Raw genomic sequence first — 19,905 nt, forward strand, 5'->3', positions numbered from 1 at the left:
TTCGCACATTCTGATTAGTCATCGCCAGAGATACCAAATCATGTAAAAAATCTTGAATCGTTTATTTCTATTTAAGAAAAGATGTTTTTTCCTTTCATTTCATTGTTTCTAGTTAAATTACTTTTCCTCACCATCTACCTTCTTAAGACTCTATAGATTTTTCCAGACCATTAGGCCATATCTAATTATTTGCAGTAACATCTGTTAGCAGTTATAGAGTTGAGGATTTAAAAACCGTTCCTTGGTCCGGCCAGTGGCTCAGGCTGTTAGAGCTCCATGCTCCTAACTCCGAAGGCTGTCGGTTCGATTCCCACGTGGGCCAGTGGGCTCTCAATCACAAGGTTGCCAGTTCAACTCCTGGAGTCCCACAAGGGATGGTGGGCTCTGCCCCCTGCAACTAAGATTGAACAGGGCACCTTGAGCTGAGCTCCCGGATAGCTCAGTTGGTTGGAGCGCGCGTCCTCTCAACCACAAGGTTGCCGGTTCAACTCCTCCAATGGATGGTGGGCTGTGCCCCTTGCAACTAAGACTGAAAAGACAGTCACTTGGAGCTGAGCGGTGCCCTCCACAACTAAGATTGAAAGGACAACAACTTGACTTGGAAAAAAGGCCTGGAAGTGCACAGTGTTCCCCAATAAAGTCCTGTTTCCCTTCCCCAATAAAATCTTAAAAAAAAAAAAAATGTTCCTTAAGGACTTTTTCCTCAGTATTCTAAGATGTCCATATTTTCTCCGAGGAAGATTCTATCTCAGTCTAATTATTCATACTATCCAGAAAATAGTCATGAAAAATGATAGCTTTCTTTTTCTTAGTATAATAATGTTTTTAATACAATTTACACGATAGAATATTAAATGCATATTTTGCTTGATGTCATAAACCTATTTTGTTTCTTTTTTCTTTCTAAAAGCAACTTGTTCAATAATTTTTAAATATTTTCTCTTGGATTTCTTGATATTCAGTACCACATGAAAAATACCAAGATTCTACTACCACTTGGGGACAACACGGTCAAATTATTGTTCAGTTTCTTTCTGATTGTGAATATAAGCCTTTTGAAAGCCAAAACCACAAACACCAAACTACTTTTTAAAAGTGGTAAACATATTGTTTCATGTGTTTATGCTTATATTTGAGTTTAAATCTTTAGAGGAAAAAATGAATAAGCTTGTAAAAGTCGCCAAATTGACTGCTGTAATTTTGTGGTAGGCCAAATAATGGGCCCCCAAGGATGCCCACCCCTTAATCTCCAGAACCTGAATATATAACATTAAGTGGCAAAAAGGACTATGCAGATGTGATTATGAACCTTTAGATGGTAAGACTGTCCTGGATTATCCAGGTTGGCCCAATTTAATCATATGAGTCCTTTAAAGCAGAGACTCTTTCCCAGCTGGGTTAGACAATGAAGGCGGAGGGGACATTCAATGTAAGAGCACCTCAGCCTGCCATTGCTGGCTTTAAAGATTGAATTTTGCTAACACCCAGAATGATCGGGGAAGTGGACCTTTCCCCAGGCTTCTAGAAAGGAATGCAGTTCTGCTGGCTGGCACCTTGATTTTAGCTTTGTGAAACTGGTGTTGGATTTGTGATCTATAGAACTGTAAGATAATAAATTTGTGTTGTTTTAAGCCTCTAAGTTTGTGGGAATTTGTTACAGCAGTAATAGCAAACTGTATCTTTGTAACTGCAATTCAGGGTTACTCTTAGCAATGAGTTATGTGGATGGCATGTTCTGAGGATGGCTTTCACCACCTTCTTATTGATAACAAAATTTCTCCCATGAGCTTTATTGCTTTGATTTAAGAAATTGTTATTTCTTAAAATGTAATATATCTTTGGAGGAATACGTTAAACTTATCAGGTCTTTTCTCAGTAATTTGGCTAGCCTAGAGCAGGTTTTGGATGACAGAGTGAAAAGAAAGGCATAGAATTCCATTACCCAGGGAGATTGGGGGACCATCAGCACCCTAGATATTTGGGGAGAAACCAGCGATATTTGCCCAGAGTCAAAATCAAAGTGGCAAGCCTCATAATTTTTCAAGACTGCCTTAAGACAAAAAATATATTGCTAAGTCTTTCAAAAGCATAATAGCAATTTGTTGTGATCTTGTTCAGTGGCATAATGCTTCTTCCTAAACAACTCAAAATAACATCGGTGTTTTACTTGGAAGTCATATTGTGAATACCGATCATATTTGTGTTCTATAAACTTTTATAATTACTGATTTTTCTGTTGCTCTTCTGTTTTTTTGCTTATTCAGCTGTTTGTTTTTTTAGAAATTAATTGCACTTAACCAAGTCCAAAGTAATTTTTGTTTACTTTTTCATATTTTGGATCCTAAGAAATCTCTTAGCTGTAATTTATTGCTTGGATTTTGGGGAAAAAATAGGAAACCTCACCAGTAATGTGTAGGAACAAATAGTGATTAATATGAAATAGTTTAATTAGATATAAGGCTTGTATTTTGAAGAAATTTATGGCATAAAGCAGTATAAGAAAAATAATGAAAACAAAAAATAGCAAAATAATACCCATAATCACAACATATAAAAAAAAAATTTTCATTTTCTATGTACCTTACAAGTCTTTGAGCAGATATATTTTTCACATAGTTATGAGTACTATACATGTATTTTTACATATCCTTTAGTATTTATGTTGAATACTTACTTTAGCTCAGTATTATATTATGGTCTCAAAATGCTCAAACTATGAAAGCAAAGCATGAGTATAATTTTGATAAAATAGGTTGAGAGGGAAAGACAATGGCAAAGGCAGCATTTATTTTTAAATTGAAATATAACATATACAGTATCTTGTGTATGTAGCTCAGTAATTTTTATATGTGTAACTACTGAAGAAGAAACCATCACCCATATTTATATAGAACATTATTAACAACCTAGAATCTTCCTTTGTGCCTCCCCTAGTCATTTACCCCTCCATAGTAACTACTATTCTGACTTCTGTCATCCAATTAGCTTTGCCTGTGTTTAACTCTTTTATAAATGTAATCATACAGCATTTACACTTCTGTGTCTGAGTTTTTCTGTTCAACCATATGTCTGTGAGATTTATCCATGTTGTTGGGTATAGGGGCATGGTTTTGAATCTTCTCAAATCTCCTCAGAGAAAATAAGGGGCAGCCGGTTAGGTCAGTTGGTTAGAGCACGGTGCTCTTAACAGCAGGGTTGCGGGTTCAATCCCCACATGGGCCACTGTGAGCTGCGCCCTCCACAACTAGATTGAAAGAACTACTTGACTTGGAGCTGATGGGTCCTAGAAAAACACACAATAAAAAAATTTTTTTTAAAAAAGTTAAAACAAAAACAACAGAAAATAAGAGACCATAACCAAAAACCCACAGACAGCAACTACAATAAAACTAGGTAACACGATACCCCTACTAATTTGCAAATACAAGTGATTTTCCCAAGTACCATTGACAGGTACACATAGTATCAGAATCTGTGTGTGAGGAAGCAAAGGAAAAGCAGCCAGCCTTCTAAGACCATGAGAAAAGAATGCCCAAATCACCATAAATACTTGAAAGTGAGACAGACCAATCTGAGAACAGCAGCTGAAATTGGAAAGAAATTTCTATAGGATCCAATTCTGAGTGAGTGCAAGGGGGCCATGACAGAATTTGACAGTGCTGTAGCTCTCTGGGCCTAATGTACTCTTGAAACTAACAAATCAAGCTTCCTTTCAGGACAAAACCCTACACTGAACAAAACTTGCTGGTAGTAAAATCCAGATTGATTGGAACAGAGGCATCTGAGCAAAGAAAATAGAAGGTTCAGATAAAAATGGAAGAAAGATAATAATGGAGCCTTTTGTTTTTTTAAATCACTATGAGGAAACAATAGAAGAGAGAGCTCTAGAGCTATCTTGGTGGAACATCCTTCCCTCTCAAAAGTATAGCAAAATCCATTTCATTTAAAAATGAGCAGCAGAACAGGATCACAGCCAACTTATGTAATGCCAAAGACAGTGAAAGTATGCCATAAACAGACAAGCACTGCAACCAAATAATTCAAAGCAAGCTATAAGATATTAAGAATATGACAAAAGCTGTGAAATAACCATATAAGAAGTAGGAAAATTAAGGAATGAGGTGATTTTTTTAAGGAGAGAGATGACAGAACTCAGGAGGGTATTATAAAAAAAGGAAAAATTATTACAGAAATGAAGATCAAATGAGAAGAAATATAATTATGAGCAAATAAACATAATAGATAATGACTTGACATAAATAGAATGTGAAATGGGAAGCAAGGAAATGGCAAAAGAAATACAGGTTTTGATAGAAAGTGGTAGATACAAAAGATCCAAAGTATGTCTAATAGGAGTCTTCAAAGGAGAAGCCCAAAGCAGTGAACAGAACAGATACAGAAAGCTACCATTCAAGAAAGATTTCTTCCAACACAAGAAATTTGAAATTGTTATTGAAAAGGCATACCAGATACCTAGGAAATTGACTCAAATGACCAACACCCGGATATATGGTACTAAAACTAAAGGAGTTTGAAGAAAAAGAAAAAGTACTATGGGCATCCAAGGAAAAGACCAAGTCGCTCATAAAAGGAAGAAAATCAGAATATCATCAAACTTTGATAGCAACACTTTATGTGAGAATACAATAGGTTAGCATAAGATAGTCGAAGGAAGAATAGGTGAGCCAAAGATTTTATATCCAGCCACTCTGACCTTTAAGTGTAAGGGTCATAAGCAAACTGGAATAAACGGGTATGTAGGAACTCAAGAAATGTTGTTCCCATGAGTGTTTTGAGGAGTCCACTGAAGAATTAGCTTCAGATCAACAATATGTCTAGGGACATAGTAAAATAAGGACTGATTGTGGGCACTAGATACATATTTTTCTGTAGAACTATGACAAAATGTTTATGAAGAATACAGTATAGTATATACTGGGTATAGGCACCAATATTGCAAAAATGGGAGAATTGAGGAAGTATATGAAAAGTAGAATAAACTTGCTGATTATTTTGTAGGTATTAATTTGAGAATAAAAGGATATTACTTAAAATCAAGGGGAAAAGGGGAGGACAAGGATATCTCCTAATTTTCACATTGTTTATAGTGGACAACCAATAGAACAGTGTTCTAAAGGTGGCAAGGGGCTAAGAGTATTCTTGTAAAAGTAATTAGTATAAAGGTAACAATTAGATTAAAAACATTTCTGAATACTAAAATATATTCTAAAAAAGAGAGAGAGCAAATAAAGACCACAGAGGACAGCCACACGTGTGCACAGACATAGTACATAAAAACATACTGATCATACTATCAGTGGCGATAAAGGAATGTATATACTCATATACTACAATAGATAATATCAGGTATATTGTTAGACATATTTGTATCACTACTCCAACCCCTTTCTTAGGTAAATGCTGGTGCGTACACACATACATACACACACACTTATTTTGAAGAAAGATGTATGGATAAAACAAAATAAAAGATCCTTATCGTAGAGGCGGCCGGATGGCTCAGTGGTTTAGAGCATGAACTCTCAACAACAAGGTTGCCTGTTCAATTCCCGCATGGGATGGTGGGCTGTGCCCCCCTGTAACTAAAGACTGAAAATGGGGCAACTGGACTTGGAGCTGAGCTGTGCCCTTCACAACTAGATTAAAGGGCAACGACTTGGAGCTGATGGGCCCTGGAGAAACATACTGTTCCCCAATATAAATTTAAAATTTTTAAAAAGATAGTTATTGTAGGGGAAAGAGAGAAAAGTGATAGAAGTTAGACTTCTTTGACTTTACCTTGTTTCGTATTTTTTGGTAAATTTAACTTTGGAACCATGTAAATACTTTACATAATTATAAAACAAAATTAAATTTTTAGAAAGCAATTCCCCAAACTCAAAAGTAAGTAAAATAAATGAGCCTAATTGTATTTAGTTGTTTGTGTAGCTACCCAGAGAGGAGCTATTCCCAGTGACTAAACGATTTGATTGTGTGTTCCTTGCGCTCACCATATTCAATGCAAAATCTCCCTGTAGCTTTGAAAAAAAACAGTTTGGCAGTTCCTCAAAATGTTAAACATAGAGTTACCAGAGACCCCAAAATTCCACTCCTACGTATGCACCCAAGAAATATGAAAACATGTCCACACAAAAGCCTGTACACAAATGTTCATAGTAGCATTATTCATAATAGCCAAAAAGCTGAAAAACTCAAATGCCCATCAAATGATGAATGGAGAAAAAAATGTTATATTTATGCAATACAATATTATTTGGCAATAAAAAGAAATGAAGTACCGATACATGCTACAACATGGATAAACCTTGAAAATATTACACTAAACGAAAGCCACATAATGTATTATTCCATTTATATGAAATGGCCAGAATAGAAAATGAAAATAGATTAGTGGTTGCCAAGAGCTGGGCAAGAGGGGGAATGGGGGTGTCTGCTAATGGGTATGGGTTTCTTTTTGTGGTGATAAAAATGTTCTGAACTTAGATAGTGGTGATGGTTTGCACAACTCTGACTATACTGAAAACCACTGGATACCATATTTTATAATATGTGAAATGTATCTCAAAGTTGTTATTTTTTTAAAAGAAGTAGGCTTAAAGTCAAAAGAATGAAAAAAAATTAAACTTAGAATTGTTTATGGTGTTGATATTGTTACTTTGAATATTGATATCAGTGCTTTTAAGAACTGGGATTTTTGGCTAGGTGAAAGGAGATACTGAGGTAAGACTAGTGAGGGTAAACAAAAATCCTATAGTTCCTGGATTTGAAATGGAAGTGTCAGTTTGAGTTCATGAAAAAATGTCCTAGCTCTGTTCGTAAAAAAGACCTAGAAAAGCGGTGCTCGTCTCAGTATCGGTGAGCACCCCTAGTACTTGTGGATGTTTCTCTCAATACCATTTTCCACATTTCTAAAAAATGAACCAGGACCCACTGAAGAAAAGGCTGATTCCAGGTGTGGGTCAGGAAATATAAAATATGAATCTGGAACATTGTGTCATACTAGAAAACAAGGGAAGTGATCAAAGACTACAAGATTCTGTCAAAAAGACTAAACGACAACTTGAGGGATACCAGTGGCTAAACTGGCTTAATTTGAGGATTATATTTATTAAAACACATCAAATATGTTAAAATTAATGAGTTAATGATACGAAACAACATTTGTTGGTTACATTTGGAAGTTACAAGGGAACCAACTGGTGTAATGAAGTCCCATTTACCCAAGACCCATCTTTCAACAGTTATCAACTAATGGCTAACTCTTATCTCATCTATATCACCACCTGCTTCTCCGTGGCCCAGATTATTTTGAACAATTCCCTGACATCATATCATTTCATCACTAAATATTTCAGTATATATTACTAAAAATGCAGACTTTTTAAGATCTAACCTCAATACCACTATTAAACCTAAAAACAATAATTCCTTGATAGTCTCAAGTATCCAGTCACTGTTCAAATTTTTCCTAGTGTCTTTTTTTTCAGCTTGTTGAAAGTGAGATGCAAATAAGGTATAATCATTGTGATTGGTTGATAAGTCTCTTAGATCTCTAGATCTGTAAGTTCCCCGTCCATCTCTTCTTTCCCCTTGCATTTTTCTGTAGTTGAAGAAACTGTATTATGTCCTATAGTTTCCCACAGTCTGGATTTTGGATGTTTGAAATGCTAATAATAAAAAGTGAAAAAGAAAAAAATTAAATTGATGAATGTAAGAAACCAAATTTACACATACTATGAGACGCTGGTTTAGAGGCTAAGATGGAGGTCGTGTAGTTAGCAGATGAGTTGAATTGGAGATGAATTGGCAAGGTGTTAACAGTGAGCCAACTGCTCAGGATGGTCTCAAACCAAATCACAGATTTTGCTTTTTCTCTTGAACATTGGTTCACATTAAAATCACCTAGAGAACTTTGAAAAACATACCCAGACCCCACCCAAAGAGATTCAGGACTTAATTGGTTGGATTCATGGGCTTTGGTATTTTTTTTTAAAGATTTTGTTGGGGAAGGGGAATAGGACTTTATTGGGGAACAGTGTGTACTTCCAGGACTTTTTTCCAAGTCAAGTTGTTGTCCTTTCAATCTTAGTTGTGGAGGGTGCTGTTCAGCTTCAAGTTATTGTCCTTTCAGTCTTAGCTGTGGAGGGCACAGCTCAGCTCCAGGTCCAGTTGCTGTTACTAGTTGCAGGGGGCGCAGCCCACCATCCCTTGTGGGAGTCGAACCGGCAACCTTGTGGTTGAGAGGATGAGCTCCAACCAACTGAGCCATCCATGAGCTCAGTGGCAACTCACCTCAAGGTGCCGTGTTTAATTTTAGTTGCAGGGGGCGCTGCCCACCATCCCTTGCAGGACTGGAGGAATTGAACTGGCAACCTTGTTGTTGAGAGCCCACTGGCCCATGTGGGAATCCAACCGGCAGCCTTTGGAGTTAGGAGCACAGAGCTCCAACCGCCTGAGCCACTGGGCCAGCCCTGGGGGGTGTGTGGGAGTGTGTGTGTGTGTATTTTTTTAAAGCTTTCTAGATGATTTTAATGTGCAGCCATAGTTGAGAACCAGTATCCTAACCTTACACACTTAAGAATTTGACCAGCTCATTAAAAATTTCCTGGACCTCCTGCCCTAGAGAGAGGGGAGATTCAATAGGATGTGGTGGGGCCCTTTAATTTGCATTTCTAACAAGATCACTGGAGATAAAGATGCTGCTGGCCAGAGCACATTTTTAATAACATTGTCATAAAGTAAGGGATCATTTGGTTAAAGAAAGAGATAAATGTAAGTGAGGGGTATTTGAAATTTTATCTTCAGGGTTCTTACTGCTAGAACCACTAAATTACATCTGCCTCATTTTTTTCTGAAGGGTAGAAATCCAAACTTGAATCCAATATTCTTTGGCGTATTTGGGGAAGAGAAGAGACTTAAGAGTGTTAAAAGTCTCTTTATAAGCACAAGTGATACATAGGTCTTTCTGGTAGGTCTTTCTGACTTACCAATAAAAATTATTAAATTTACTGATTGGACAAAATTGAACCCCGTCTTCCCAAATTAAGTGACAATTAAAGATCCGTTCTCTGATGATATGCTTGTGCTGTGTGTGTGTGTTTATTACTACAGTAATCTAAAAGAAATCACTTCTTAAATTTATAAAAGTATCAATTTAATACAACTTGGGTTTCGATTTATATTCTTTGAAATTTGTATTTAGGGATAAGTTGCATGTTGCATATTTTACTTTTGTTGCTTCATATGGACTGTGAAAGAAATTAGAGGAATGTGGGGTGTTGATAATATTATCTAAACATTTCTTGCCATTTCCTCCTCTTAGGGTCGGGCATCCATGAATTCTTAGATACTTGTATGTTTAAGTTTAGTAAGATGTTTTTTACTGGCTGATTTGATTCTTTCGGTGTTTTAAAATCATACTTTAAATAATTTTAAAATATGAGTCTGTAGTTTTCAAACACAATTTAAAATCAGTTCTGTGTCCCATCTATACCATTTGAACAGACTAGATTTAGAATGAAAGCTGTGCCATAAGCATGGTCCAAGCCATTAAGTATTATATGTTATCAAATCGAGTCTCATTTGTCTGTATCAACCACTTTTTATCTCATACGTAAAGCAAGTCATGTAGTAGTTCATAATTCTTGTTGGTCGAACACAAAGGAGTTGATTTCACTTTATTGCCAGAAGCAGATTATTTGTACTCTTGAATTTCCTAGTTTTCTACACTTATTTTTAAAAAGATGACCTCAAGTATTATATACAAAGGGTGCCAAAAAATGTATACACATTTTAAGAAAGGAAACAACTGTATTAAAATTGTAATAATATATATACCAATAACAAACTATGAAAACAAGTCATATGTATACATATTTTTGGCACCCCCGATGTATTCATTTTTTGAACTTATTGTTCATAATTTCAAAAAAGGAAGTTTGTACTCTTTTCATGCTGCTGAAGAAGCAAAGCTTATGATTTGTTCTTTACCACCTCTTTGTTAACTTTATTATTGGCCCTTTAACTTAAGTAACAGAGGTTTTGATGTAGGTGATGTTGGATCTGCCGGCAATTTCTGAGTGTGGGCTGGGATCGTGTCTCGTAAAGCCGAAGAATGGAAACACGGACCAGGGAGAGGCAAAAAGTTTTAAAAAGGGGATAGTTTATTAGAGGCAGGAGAAGAGGTTGCAGCTTCCGAGCGGGAGGGGGGTCCCGAATGGGGGTGCCCCATGACTGAGGCAAAAGCTCTTACTTTTATACCTTACCTTGCCTGCTTGTGGAAGGGGAGCTGTTTGAAGAAGGGAACTGTTTGAAGAAGGGAATCGGCGCCTTCTAATGAAATCCGTCTACCAGGTTTGTTCTGCTTGCCCATCCTAAAGAATTAGCAAAGTAACCCACTCTTATGTATCAGATCAGCTCCGTTTGTCAGGCCAAAAGGAATTTTATGATTAACCTCAAGGCCTTGTTACACTATGTCCTGGAGCAAAGGAGTGATTTCAAAACCTGAATTTTTGGGATATGGCTGTCTTTTATTCCACCAGGGACCTTCCTGTCTACCTGGGGACATGCTAGCTAACCTGTATCAGTTTGAAGAGTGGCATGAAGGAGTTGCAAAAAAATGTCAGTGAATAGTAAGAGTCATTCAGCATTTTTATTATATATATGAACTTTCACTGGGAATCTTGTTTTATAGGAATACGAATTAGTGAATCTTTTTCTGTATTTTTTTCCATTTCCTCCAAATTTTTGTCAGTGAGCCCATAGCTAATACTGAATATTCTTTTTGTTGTGTGGCTGACATTTCCCCTTCACCCACAAAAAAGAGTTTGCTGTTCTGACTGTATAAGTTTTTCTGCTCACACCCTAGCAGATGGGTGATACCTGTGTGGCTTCCTGGTTCTGTTGTGACTCTGCTTCGCCTGCTTCCTGCAGAACCGATTCCCAGGCATCAGAATAGATGACCACACGCACCAGGCCTGAGTCATTTGAAATCCGATTCTGAAGATGATTGGGGTAGATCCAAGCTGATGATTTTATCTTAGGATGGGTCTGCACTCTTGCAGAGTCTTTCAAAAGACACCCTGTAGTGGACAGGTGAAGATGGAAAAAGGGATTCTGCTGTTTGTTTGAACATACGTTGGCTGACATACCTGTCCCTAGATGGTCCCCTGCCATATTGTGAGCTCAAATGGCAGAGAAATGGGCTGAGCATTGAGGAAAAAAAGTACTTCCACAATTTGTGAACAATAAGAAAAGAAAAGGAACAAGTAATGTGATTCTTTAAAGGTGAAATACAGTAGCACCTCCCAATTCATTTTTTGGGGGAGGGAAGAGCCGCTCCGTAGTTTTAAGGAAGTACGTCAAGTACCAAAAACTTTATATAAACATATTTTGACCATTATAAGATTGAAATCTTGCTAAGGTTTTTGCACACTCTCCTGCTTTGCTTTCTGAATCAGAGCTCTCCTAGTGTGAACTATTTCCTTAGAAACTTAGGGGCCTCAGTATTGTTTCTGGATGACCACACAGTAGAGTACTCTGTGCTTTTTTAATAATTCCATCCTGCTTTTTGTATATTAAGTTTTCTATATATTTTTAAATGCTATTTTTCTCTACCAACTGCTCCTTCTTATGGCTGTTAGTATGTTCTTTGCTGTTGCTTTCAATCTCCTGTCTTATTTTATACGTAGTCTGCATGAGACCTGCCTTCAGACTTCTCTTGTGGAGTAGAGAGGGAAGAATTAGTGGCAGCTTTTTCTCTCTAAACGCACAGATATCTCTTCCATGTACCTCTGTTGTCTCAAGGAAGGCTTGGACACCCGGCTGCACTGGGCTCCAGGGAGAGAGGAAGCAGAGCTTGGCCAGAGACCTACTCACTAACTGGCATTTTTCTGCCCACTTGTGAGGTTTCCAGCATTCTGCCTTACCTCATTTGAAACCTCACAACAAGGCGTAGAGCGAGATTTGCCAGGCTTTGTGCTCAAAACATCCCCGTGCACCTCACAGGAGGAAGGTAACTTAGAGGTAAAGCAAAGCACTAGCTTTGACCTCAGTGCACTGGATCCTGGGTCAGGTTTGGCAACATGGTGGCATCACAAGTTCTATCCTAAAAGGTTCTCTTTAACAAGTTCAAATTTCTCTTTAAGAAGTCACAAAGCAAAGTGGCGGAACTGAGATTCAATTCTGATTATTCCAGAGGTCGGGTTCTTAACCACCATCCACGTGGCCTTAGTTCCTTATCTACACCTTCTACTTTGTTTCTCTGCTCAGTATAGAAGACGACCTGGATGGCTTGACTCCTCCTGGCGGTTCTTCCCTGGGGTGGGATTTTGCTGACATATTAATAATGAATATTTTTGAAAAAAATAATGATATAGAACAAAAATACCCATCCAAGAGCAATAGAAATCAAGACTTAATTTGACTGTAGGCCATAGGATTGGAAAAATGGAAAGAGAATGTATATAAATTTAGTCAAATAAATAATCCTTTTAGGTGGTGGGACGGGGAAATCCTCCCCTCTGTTACTCCTTGAGTTCTCATGGCTGAACTACTAGTACAATTGACACAAGACCAGATTAACAGGAGGAAAAAACCAATTTAACACGTCCACATGGGAGATCATAAATGATACTCAGAAATGATCAAACCAGCCAGCTGTTTATACATTTGTAAATTTGTGAAGAATTGACAGGACAAGAAACTTAGGTTTGGGTGCTCATTAGGAAGGAATCTAAACAGAAAGAGGGTTTGGGTAGTAAATAAGTAAAAATATCACAAGGTTTGTTTAAATAGGTTTCTTGGCCCTGGATTCCTTAACTCGAACAATAAGGGCCGTCTCTCAGGACGATGGAGCAAGGAGGGCACCTTCATAGGGGGATTTACTTCATGCATTCATGGAGACAAAGGAGGCTCCAAGTGCCCTTACACCAGCGGCTTTTCAAGTAACTTCAATTCAAAATAATCAATATGCCATTTTGGGGTGGCCTTCTCTGGGCCCTGACATAGCAAATACGTATTTACCTCTGAAAAATGAAAGAAAACTCATGTAAAACCATCTTTGTTTTTTTTCTTTGTCTTATTCACACACACACACATACACACACACACACACACACCTCTTTTGTTCCAGTTAGTGCTTATTGATATCTCTAGATAACATTCTCACACAGATAGGTAGATCCTAGAAGAGGTTATATTTACTGCCTTCTTTAAAAAAAAAAAAAAAAAGGTCGATTTACCTATACTTTCATGATTTAAAGTATATATCAGAGATGTTTTAGTTATATTGTGTGTTTAGTTTCAGTTTTTAGTGACATTCTTGAAATATTGTGCTCAGAAATTTTTAGGTATAGCAACTTTAGAGATCCTTAAGAAGTAATAGTAAGATGGCTTTGTTTTTTCTACAGAATCTTTATATTTACCCATTCAGTGTTACTTAAAAGTAATATTGTGAATCAATATGTGAATATATTGTGTGGGTGTTTTGCAGTTCTTGAGAGAGATTTCATGTTATTCCACTGTGTACTTTAAAAATTACATCTTTATCTTTCGTTCAGTATACTAGAGCTTTATCAAGAAAAATATCTTAATAATTCTGGAATAAAGACACGTTCTGTTACAAATTATCTTAATATGTTAACATATGCTCAATTTAAAACTTCTTTAAAAACACTTTTTTTTTTTTTAAATAAATCGGCTTTTTCTTATTCTCTCTTCCCCAGTGGTCATATGCGTTAGAAAAGCCCAACACTGGCAGCATATTCAATATTGCGTGGTCGATCGATGGCACTCAGATTGCTGGAGCCTGTGGCAATGGACATGTTGTTTTCGCACACGTGGTGGAGCAGCGTTGGGAATGGAAAAATTTTCAAGTAACATTAACTAAGAGAAGGACCATGCAGGTATGATTATGGTCCATGGTTGATTAGGGTCCATGGTCCTGCTTCTTTTCGCATTAGTTCACTATATAGATTATGGAATTATCTTCTTTAATTATATTTAAATGAAGTTTATAAAAATTCAGTTACATTAGATATATTTTAACTATACCATTAGTGATGTTTTCATGATGTAAGGTGAGAACTTTTCACTAGTATAGACCCTGAGTGCCCACAGCTAATGCAGTCATAGGGTTGAGGCACAGGGAGAGTGAAGCTCAAAGCGTTTGGGAAGTGTATGGATTCAGCTGAGGAAGGCAGGAGGGAAGCTATGACAAGTTCGATTCAGCTCCTGGGGCTGACCCCAAGGCAGGTCTATCTAACCTGCTAGTCACAGTCAGGGTTACAGTATTTTATTTATTTATAATTGTATGAGTTTATTTAACTTGACTAATTTTTTTTTCCTTTTAAGAATTACCTACGGCAAGCCAAAGTGGGAAAATGGTAGGAAGTTCTTATTGGGAGTTAGGAAGAAAAATACCGTGTTTCCCCAAAAATAAAACCTAGCTGGATAATCAGCTCTAATGCATCTTTTGGAGCAAAAATTAATATAAGACCCAGTGTTATATTATATTATATTAATTATATTTATTATATTTATATTATATTATATTTATTATATTATATTATATTATATTATATTATACCCAGTCTTATAGTAAAATAAGACCGGGTCTTACATTAATTTTGCTCCAAAAGACACATTAGAGCTGATGGTCTGGATAGGTCTTATTTTCGGGGAAACAGGGTAGGTACTTCTGGAGTGAAATACTTTGTAGACTACGACAGGAAGGTTGGGACATGGCGATGGAAGATGGGGAGAAATGTTTTACAGGTAGAGAACATGGGGGGGGGGTTCTTTAGTCAATGTGAGCCCCTTACACAGAACTACATTTCTCTTGTCTTTAGCTCTCCTGTAGAGCCTAGCCCAGTGTCTTGCATATAATAAGCACTCCACTCAACAAATATTTGTGTAGTTAATTGACAGAAGGTAGGAAGAGGCCAAAGACAGTGTGCCAATGGCAAATCCTCTGCCAAAGAAAGTGAAACTATATCTTTCTTCTTTCTGTATGTGTCAGTTGCCTCTATCTTCAGTATTCAGATTTCAGATTATTATAAATAATATAAAATTTTGGAAGCATATATCTTGTGATTTCTTGGACAGGTATCTTTAAATATTCTTTAGCCCCTAATATCTCGATATTTTAATTTGTATAATATGATCACCAAATTAGTTACAGTATAATTTTTCTTTGTTCTGTTTACTTATATTAAAAATTTTAAACTTTTTATTATGGAGAATTTAAAACATATACAAAAATACACAGAATAATATAATGAATCTCCATGTACTCATCACCCAGCCCCAACACCAACCCATGATCAAGCCTGCCCCTTTCATGTCCATATCTATTTTCTCCCCTCAGAAGTGACATCCCACTTTTGCCATGTTCACTAGAAGGAAGCTACTGGTCCAATCCACCAACGGTGGAGAGACCAGACAAAGATGTGAATATGAGGAGATGAGGATCATTCGGAGCCATCTTACAAGCTACCTAACCACACATACATACCCTTATTCATGTATGTGAAAATTGAGAAAATGCAATGCTTAACTAATGCAGCTATTCCATATGCAATTGAAAACAAACCCATTCCCCCCTAAAAGAAATTAACCTGTATTCATCCAGTTACTCCATTCAGCTCCAAATCTCTTGTCTGGAAAACTGTAAAAAAAATGTGAATTTTAATTATTTTCCTCTCCCTCCCCATATTCCAAATTACGGTGATGAAGGCAAAATGGAGAGTTTCAGTGAAAACAGGTGGGGAAAGGGGAGAAGGGAAAACAATACACAGTGATTACAGGGTCTATAGCTACAGTCGAGCTGGCCAAGAATATCCTAAAAACCTGAGAACTCTATTTCTTAGCAATAGAGTCGATTGCTTGGTTAATTTGGTAATTCTACTTCGCTTTTCTGGGACGATCTCCCACCTGGGAGAATTCCCTTTCTGGGGACTGTACATTTTAGTAGGCCACTTAATTTTTTTTTCATCCCCTAATGAAAGCACCTGTGCTACCAGCTAAAGCAATTGGGGATTTATTTATTTTTAATTCAGACAACCTGTACGACAACATTCAGAGAACTCCAATAGCCAACCCCATTAGGGAACAAATTCTTTTTTATCCCCCATCTTCCCCCTACCCCTCTTCTTTGGTAACCATCAGCTTGTTCTCTGTATCTGTGGGTCTATTTCTGTTTTGTTTATTAATTTGTTTTGTTTTTTAATTTTCCACATGTAACTGAAATCATAAGATATGTGTCTTTCTGTCTGATTTATTTCACTTAGTATAATACCCTATAGGTCCATCCCTGTTGTTGCAAGTGGCAACACTTTTCAATGGCCAAGTAATATTTCACTCTTTTCAATGGCCAAGTAATATTCCATTACATATATATATATATATATATATATATATATATATATATACACACACACACATATATATATATAATGGACATATATATGTAGATATATAGATATAGATATAGATATAGATATAGATATAGATATAGATATAGATATAGATATATCTCACATCTTCTTTACCCATTCGTCTGTCAATAAACACCTAGGTGCTTCCATATCTTGGCTATTGTAAATAATGCTGCAGTGAACATAGGGTGCATATATCTTTTCAGAGTAGTGTTTTTGTTTTCTTTGAATAAATACCCAAAAGTAGAAGTAGCCCACTTAATTTTGTTGTGAGGTGAGATTTTGTTGTTGGCCATAGGGACTGAACAATCACAGCTTTTTATTTGCCTGGTTTAGAATTTTACAGTTTCCTTAGAAGCTTAGTAGACTCTTGGTTGATTTGTGTTTCATTAATTCAGAAACCAGATACCATGTTGAGTCATAATTCTTATTTTTCTTTTTAAGATTTTATTGGGGGAAGGGGAACAGGACTTTATTGGGGAACAGTGTGTACTTCCAGGACTTTTTTCCAAGTCAAGTTGTCCTTTCAATCTTAGTTGTGGAGGGTGCCATTCAGCTTCAAGTTGTCCTTTCAGTCTTAGTTGTGGAGGGCGCAGCTCAGCTCCAGGTCCAGTTGCCATTGCTAGTTGCAGAGGGCACAGCCCACCATCCCTTGCGGGAGTCAAGGATTCGAACTGGCAACCTTGTGGTTGAGAGGCCGCGCTCCAACCAACTGAGCCATCCGGGAGCTCAGTGGCAGCTCAGCTCAAGGTGCTGTGTTTAATTTTAGTTGCAGGGGGCGCTGCCCACCATCCCTTGTGGGACTCGAGGAATTGAACTGGCAACCTTGTGGCTGAGAGCCCACTGGCCCATGTGGGAATCGAACCAGCAGCCTTCGGAGTTAGGAGCATGGAGCTCTAGCCGCCTGAGCCACTGGGCCAGTCCTTGAGTCATAATTCTTGAATCTAGACCTTGACCTGGCAGTTGCTACCTGGTAATAGGCTTCATTGCTCTACCTGTCCCCCTGTCCCCCTGTTTCTCAGCGTTTGTGAGACACACCCCACACACCCCCATAACCAGAGAGAGAAGGTTTCTTAATCTGCTCCTTGCTTCCGGGCTAGATACCAGTGGATAAATTTTTTTTTTAATTTCTTTTGAAATTTAATGTTTTTTCTTTATGTTTAAAGTCTTAATGTACAATTAGGAGGTTTGTGATACAAATTCCCTTGCTACTTTTCCATTAGCTTTTTTTTAATATTATACTTACTTTAAAAAATATATTTTTATTAAAATATAGCTAATATACAATATCATATTAGTTTCAGGTGTACAACATAGGTTTTCAACATTTATAAACCTAAAGAAGTGATCACCACGATAAGTCATGTGACACCGTACTATGCTATCACAATATTATTGCCTGTATTCCCTATGCTGTACATTACATCTCCATGACTTATTTGTTTTATTTCTGGAAATTTGGACCTCTTATTCCCCTTCACCTTTTCCCCCCATTTTAAATTTTTCAATTACAGTTGGCACTCAATATTATTTTATATTAATTTCTGGTGTACAACATAGTGGTTAGACATTTATATAATTTAAGAAATGATCCCCCTGACTAGTCTAGTACCCACCTGGCACTATACCTAGTTATTACCATATTATTGACTATATTCCCTTTGCTTTACTTTACATCCCCATGACTACATATTTTATAACTACCAGGTTGTATATTTTAATTCCTTTCCCTTATTAATTCACCCACAACCCCCCTCTGACCTGGCAACCATCAATATGTTCTCTGTATCTATGAATTTATTTCTGTTCTGTTTGTTTATTTTTTCTTTAGATTCCACATAGAAACGAAAGCACATTGTATCTGTCTTTCTCTGTCTTACACTCCACTCAGCGCAGCACTCTCCAGGTCTATTCATGCCACTGCAGATGTCAAGAACCCATTCCTTTCCATGGCTGGGCAATATTCCACTGTATATATATGTACCACCTCGTCTTTATCCATTCTTCCACTGACAGATACCCAGGCTGCCTCCACATCTTGGCCATTGTAAACAATGCTGTAAAGAACATGTGGATGCACACAACCCCTCGTAGCATTTTGGTTTTCTTTAGATAAATACCCAGAAGTGGGATTACTGGGTTCTTCATTGTCTCTTCCCTTAAACTTTTTTTTCAAGTTGTTTTGTGTGGTATAAGTATTGCTACCACAACTTTTCTTGTTTGTTTCCATTTTCATGAAATATCTTTTTCTATCCCTTTACTTTCCATTTGTGTGTGTCTTTCAATCTGAAGTGATTCTCTTGTAGACAGCATATGTAAGGGTTTTGTTTCCTTATCCATTCAGCCCTCCTATGTCTTTTGAGTGGAACATTTACTGCATTTATATTGAAAGTAATTGTTGATAAATGTGTAGCATGCCATTTTATTATTCGTAATTTTGATTTTTTTTTTTCCATTTTAAAGAAGTCCCTCTAAAATTCCTTGTAATACTGGTTTGGCTTTTAGCTTTTTCTTTAGCTTTTTCTTGTCTGGGAAGCTCTTTGTCCTTTGATTCTAAATGATAGCTTTGCTGGGTAGAGAGAGTAATCTTGGTTGTAGGTCCTTGCTTTTCATCACATTGAATATTTTGTGCCAATTGCTTCTGGCCTGCAAAGTTTTTGTTGAAAAATCAACTGACAATCTGAGGTGAACTCCCTTATAAGTTACTAGTTGCCTTTCTCTTTCTACTTTTAGAATTCTCTCTTTGTCTTTAACTTTTGCCATTGTAATTGTAATGTGTCTTGGGGTGGGCCTGTTTGAGTTCATCTTATTTGGGCCTCTCTGTGCTTCATGGGCTTGTATGGCTATTTCCTTCACCATGTTAGGAACGTTTTCAGTCATTATTTCTTCAAATAGGTTCTCAATCTCTAGCTTTCTCTCATCTCCTTCTGGTACCCTTATGAAGCAAATGTTGTTATGTCCTCATTTTTGTTTTTTGGGGTTTTTTTTTTTTGGATTCTTTTTTCTTCTTGTTCTGATTGGGTGTTTTCTGATACCTTGTCTTCCAAATTGTTGATTCAATTATCTGCTTCATCAAGTCTGCTGGTGATTCCTTCTAGTGCATTCTTCATTTCAGTTATTGTATTCTTCACTTCTGATTGGTTCTTTTTTATGGTTTCTATGTCCTTTTTTATGCTTGCTCTCTCTGTTGACATTCTCACTAATTTCCTTGAGCATCCTTATAACCATTGTTTTGAACTCTGTCTCCGGTAGGTTGTTTGCCTCCATTTTGTTTAGTTCTTTTTCTGTAGTTTTCTTCTGTTCTTTCATTTGGGACATACTTCTTTGTTTCCTTATTTTGGCTACCTCTCTGTTTGTTTCTATATATTAGGTAGATCTGCCATGTCTCCCAGTCTTGGCTGGGTGACCTTATATAGTAGGGCCCTGGCACAGTCTGCCTGGACACCTG

The 19,905-nt window shown here is 37.0% G+C and overlaps 1 protein-coding gene across 4 annotated transcripts in view; it reads left to right on the plus strand.

The window, feature by feature from the left end:
• The window catches only part of IFT80 (intraflagellar transport 80), a 109,210-nt gene that overhangs the window by 48,292 nt on the left and 41,013 nt on the right, over positions 1–19,905 (plus strand). For all 4 annotated transcript variants that reach the window (XR_013994318.1, XM_081064282.1, XM_081064283.1 and 1 more), the window contains one exon: positions 13,746–13,925. Coding sequence is in view for 3 of the 4 variants with exons in the window: in XM_081064282.1 (XP_080920408.1) it covers positions 13,746–13,925 (180 nt within the window). In the remaining variant the exon portion in view is untranslated. The remainder of the gene's footprint in view (positions 1–13,745; positions 13,926–19,905) is intronic.

The sequence above is a fragment of the Rhinolophus hipposideros genome (genome assembly GCF_964194185.1).
Source record: "Rhinolophus hipposideros genome assembly, chromosome: 2".
NCBI lineage: Eukaryota > Metazoa > Chordata > Mammalia > Chiroptera > Rhinolophidae > Rhinolophus > Rhinolophus hipposideros.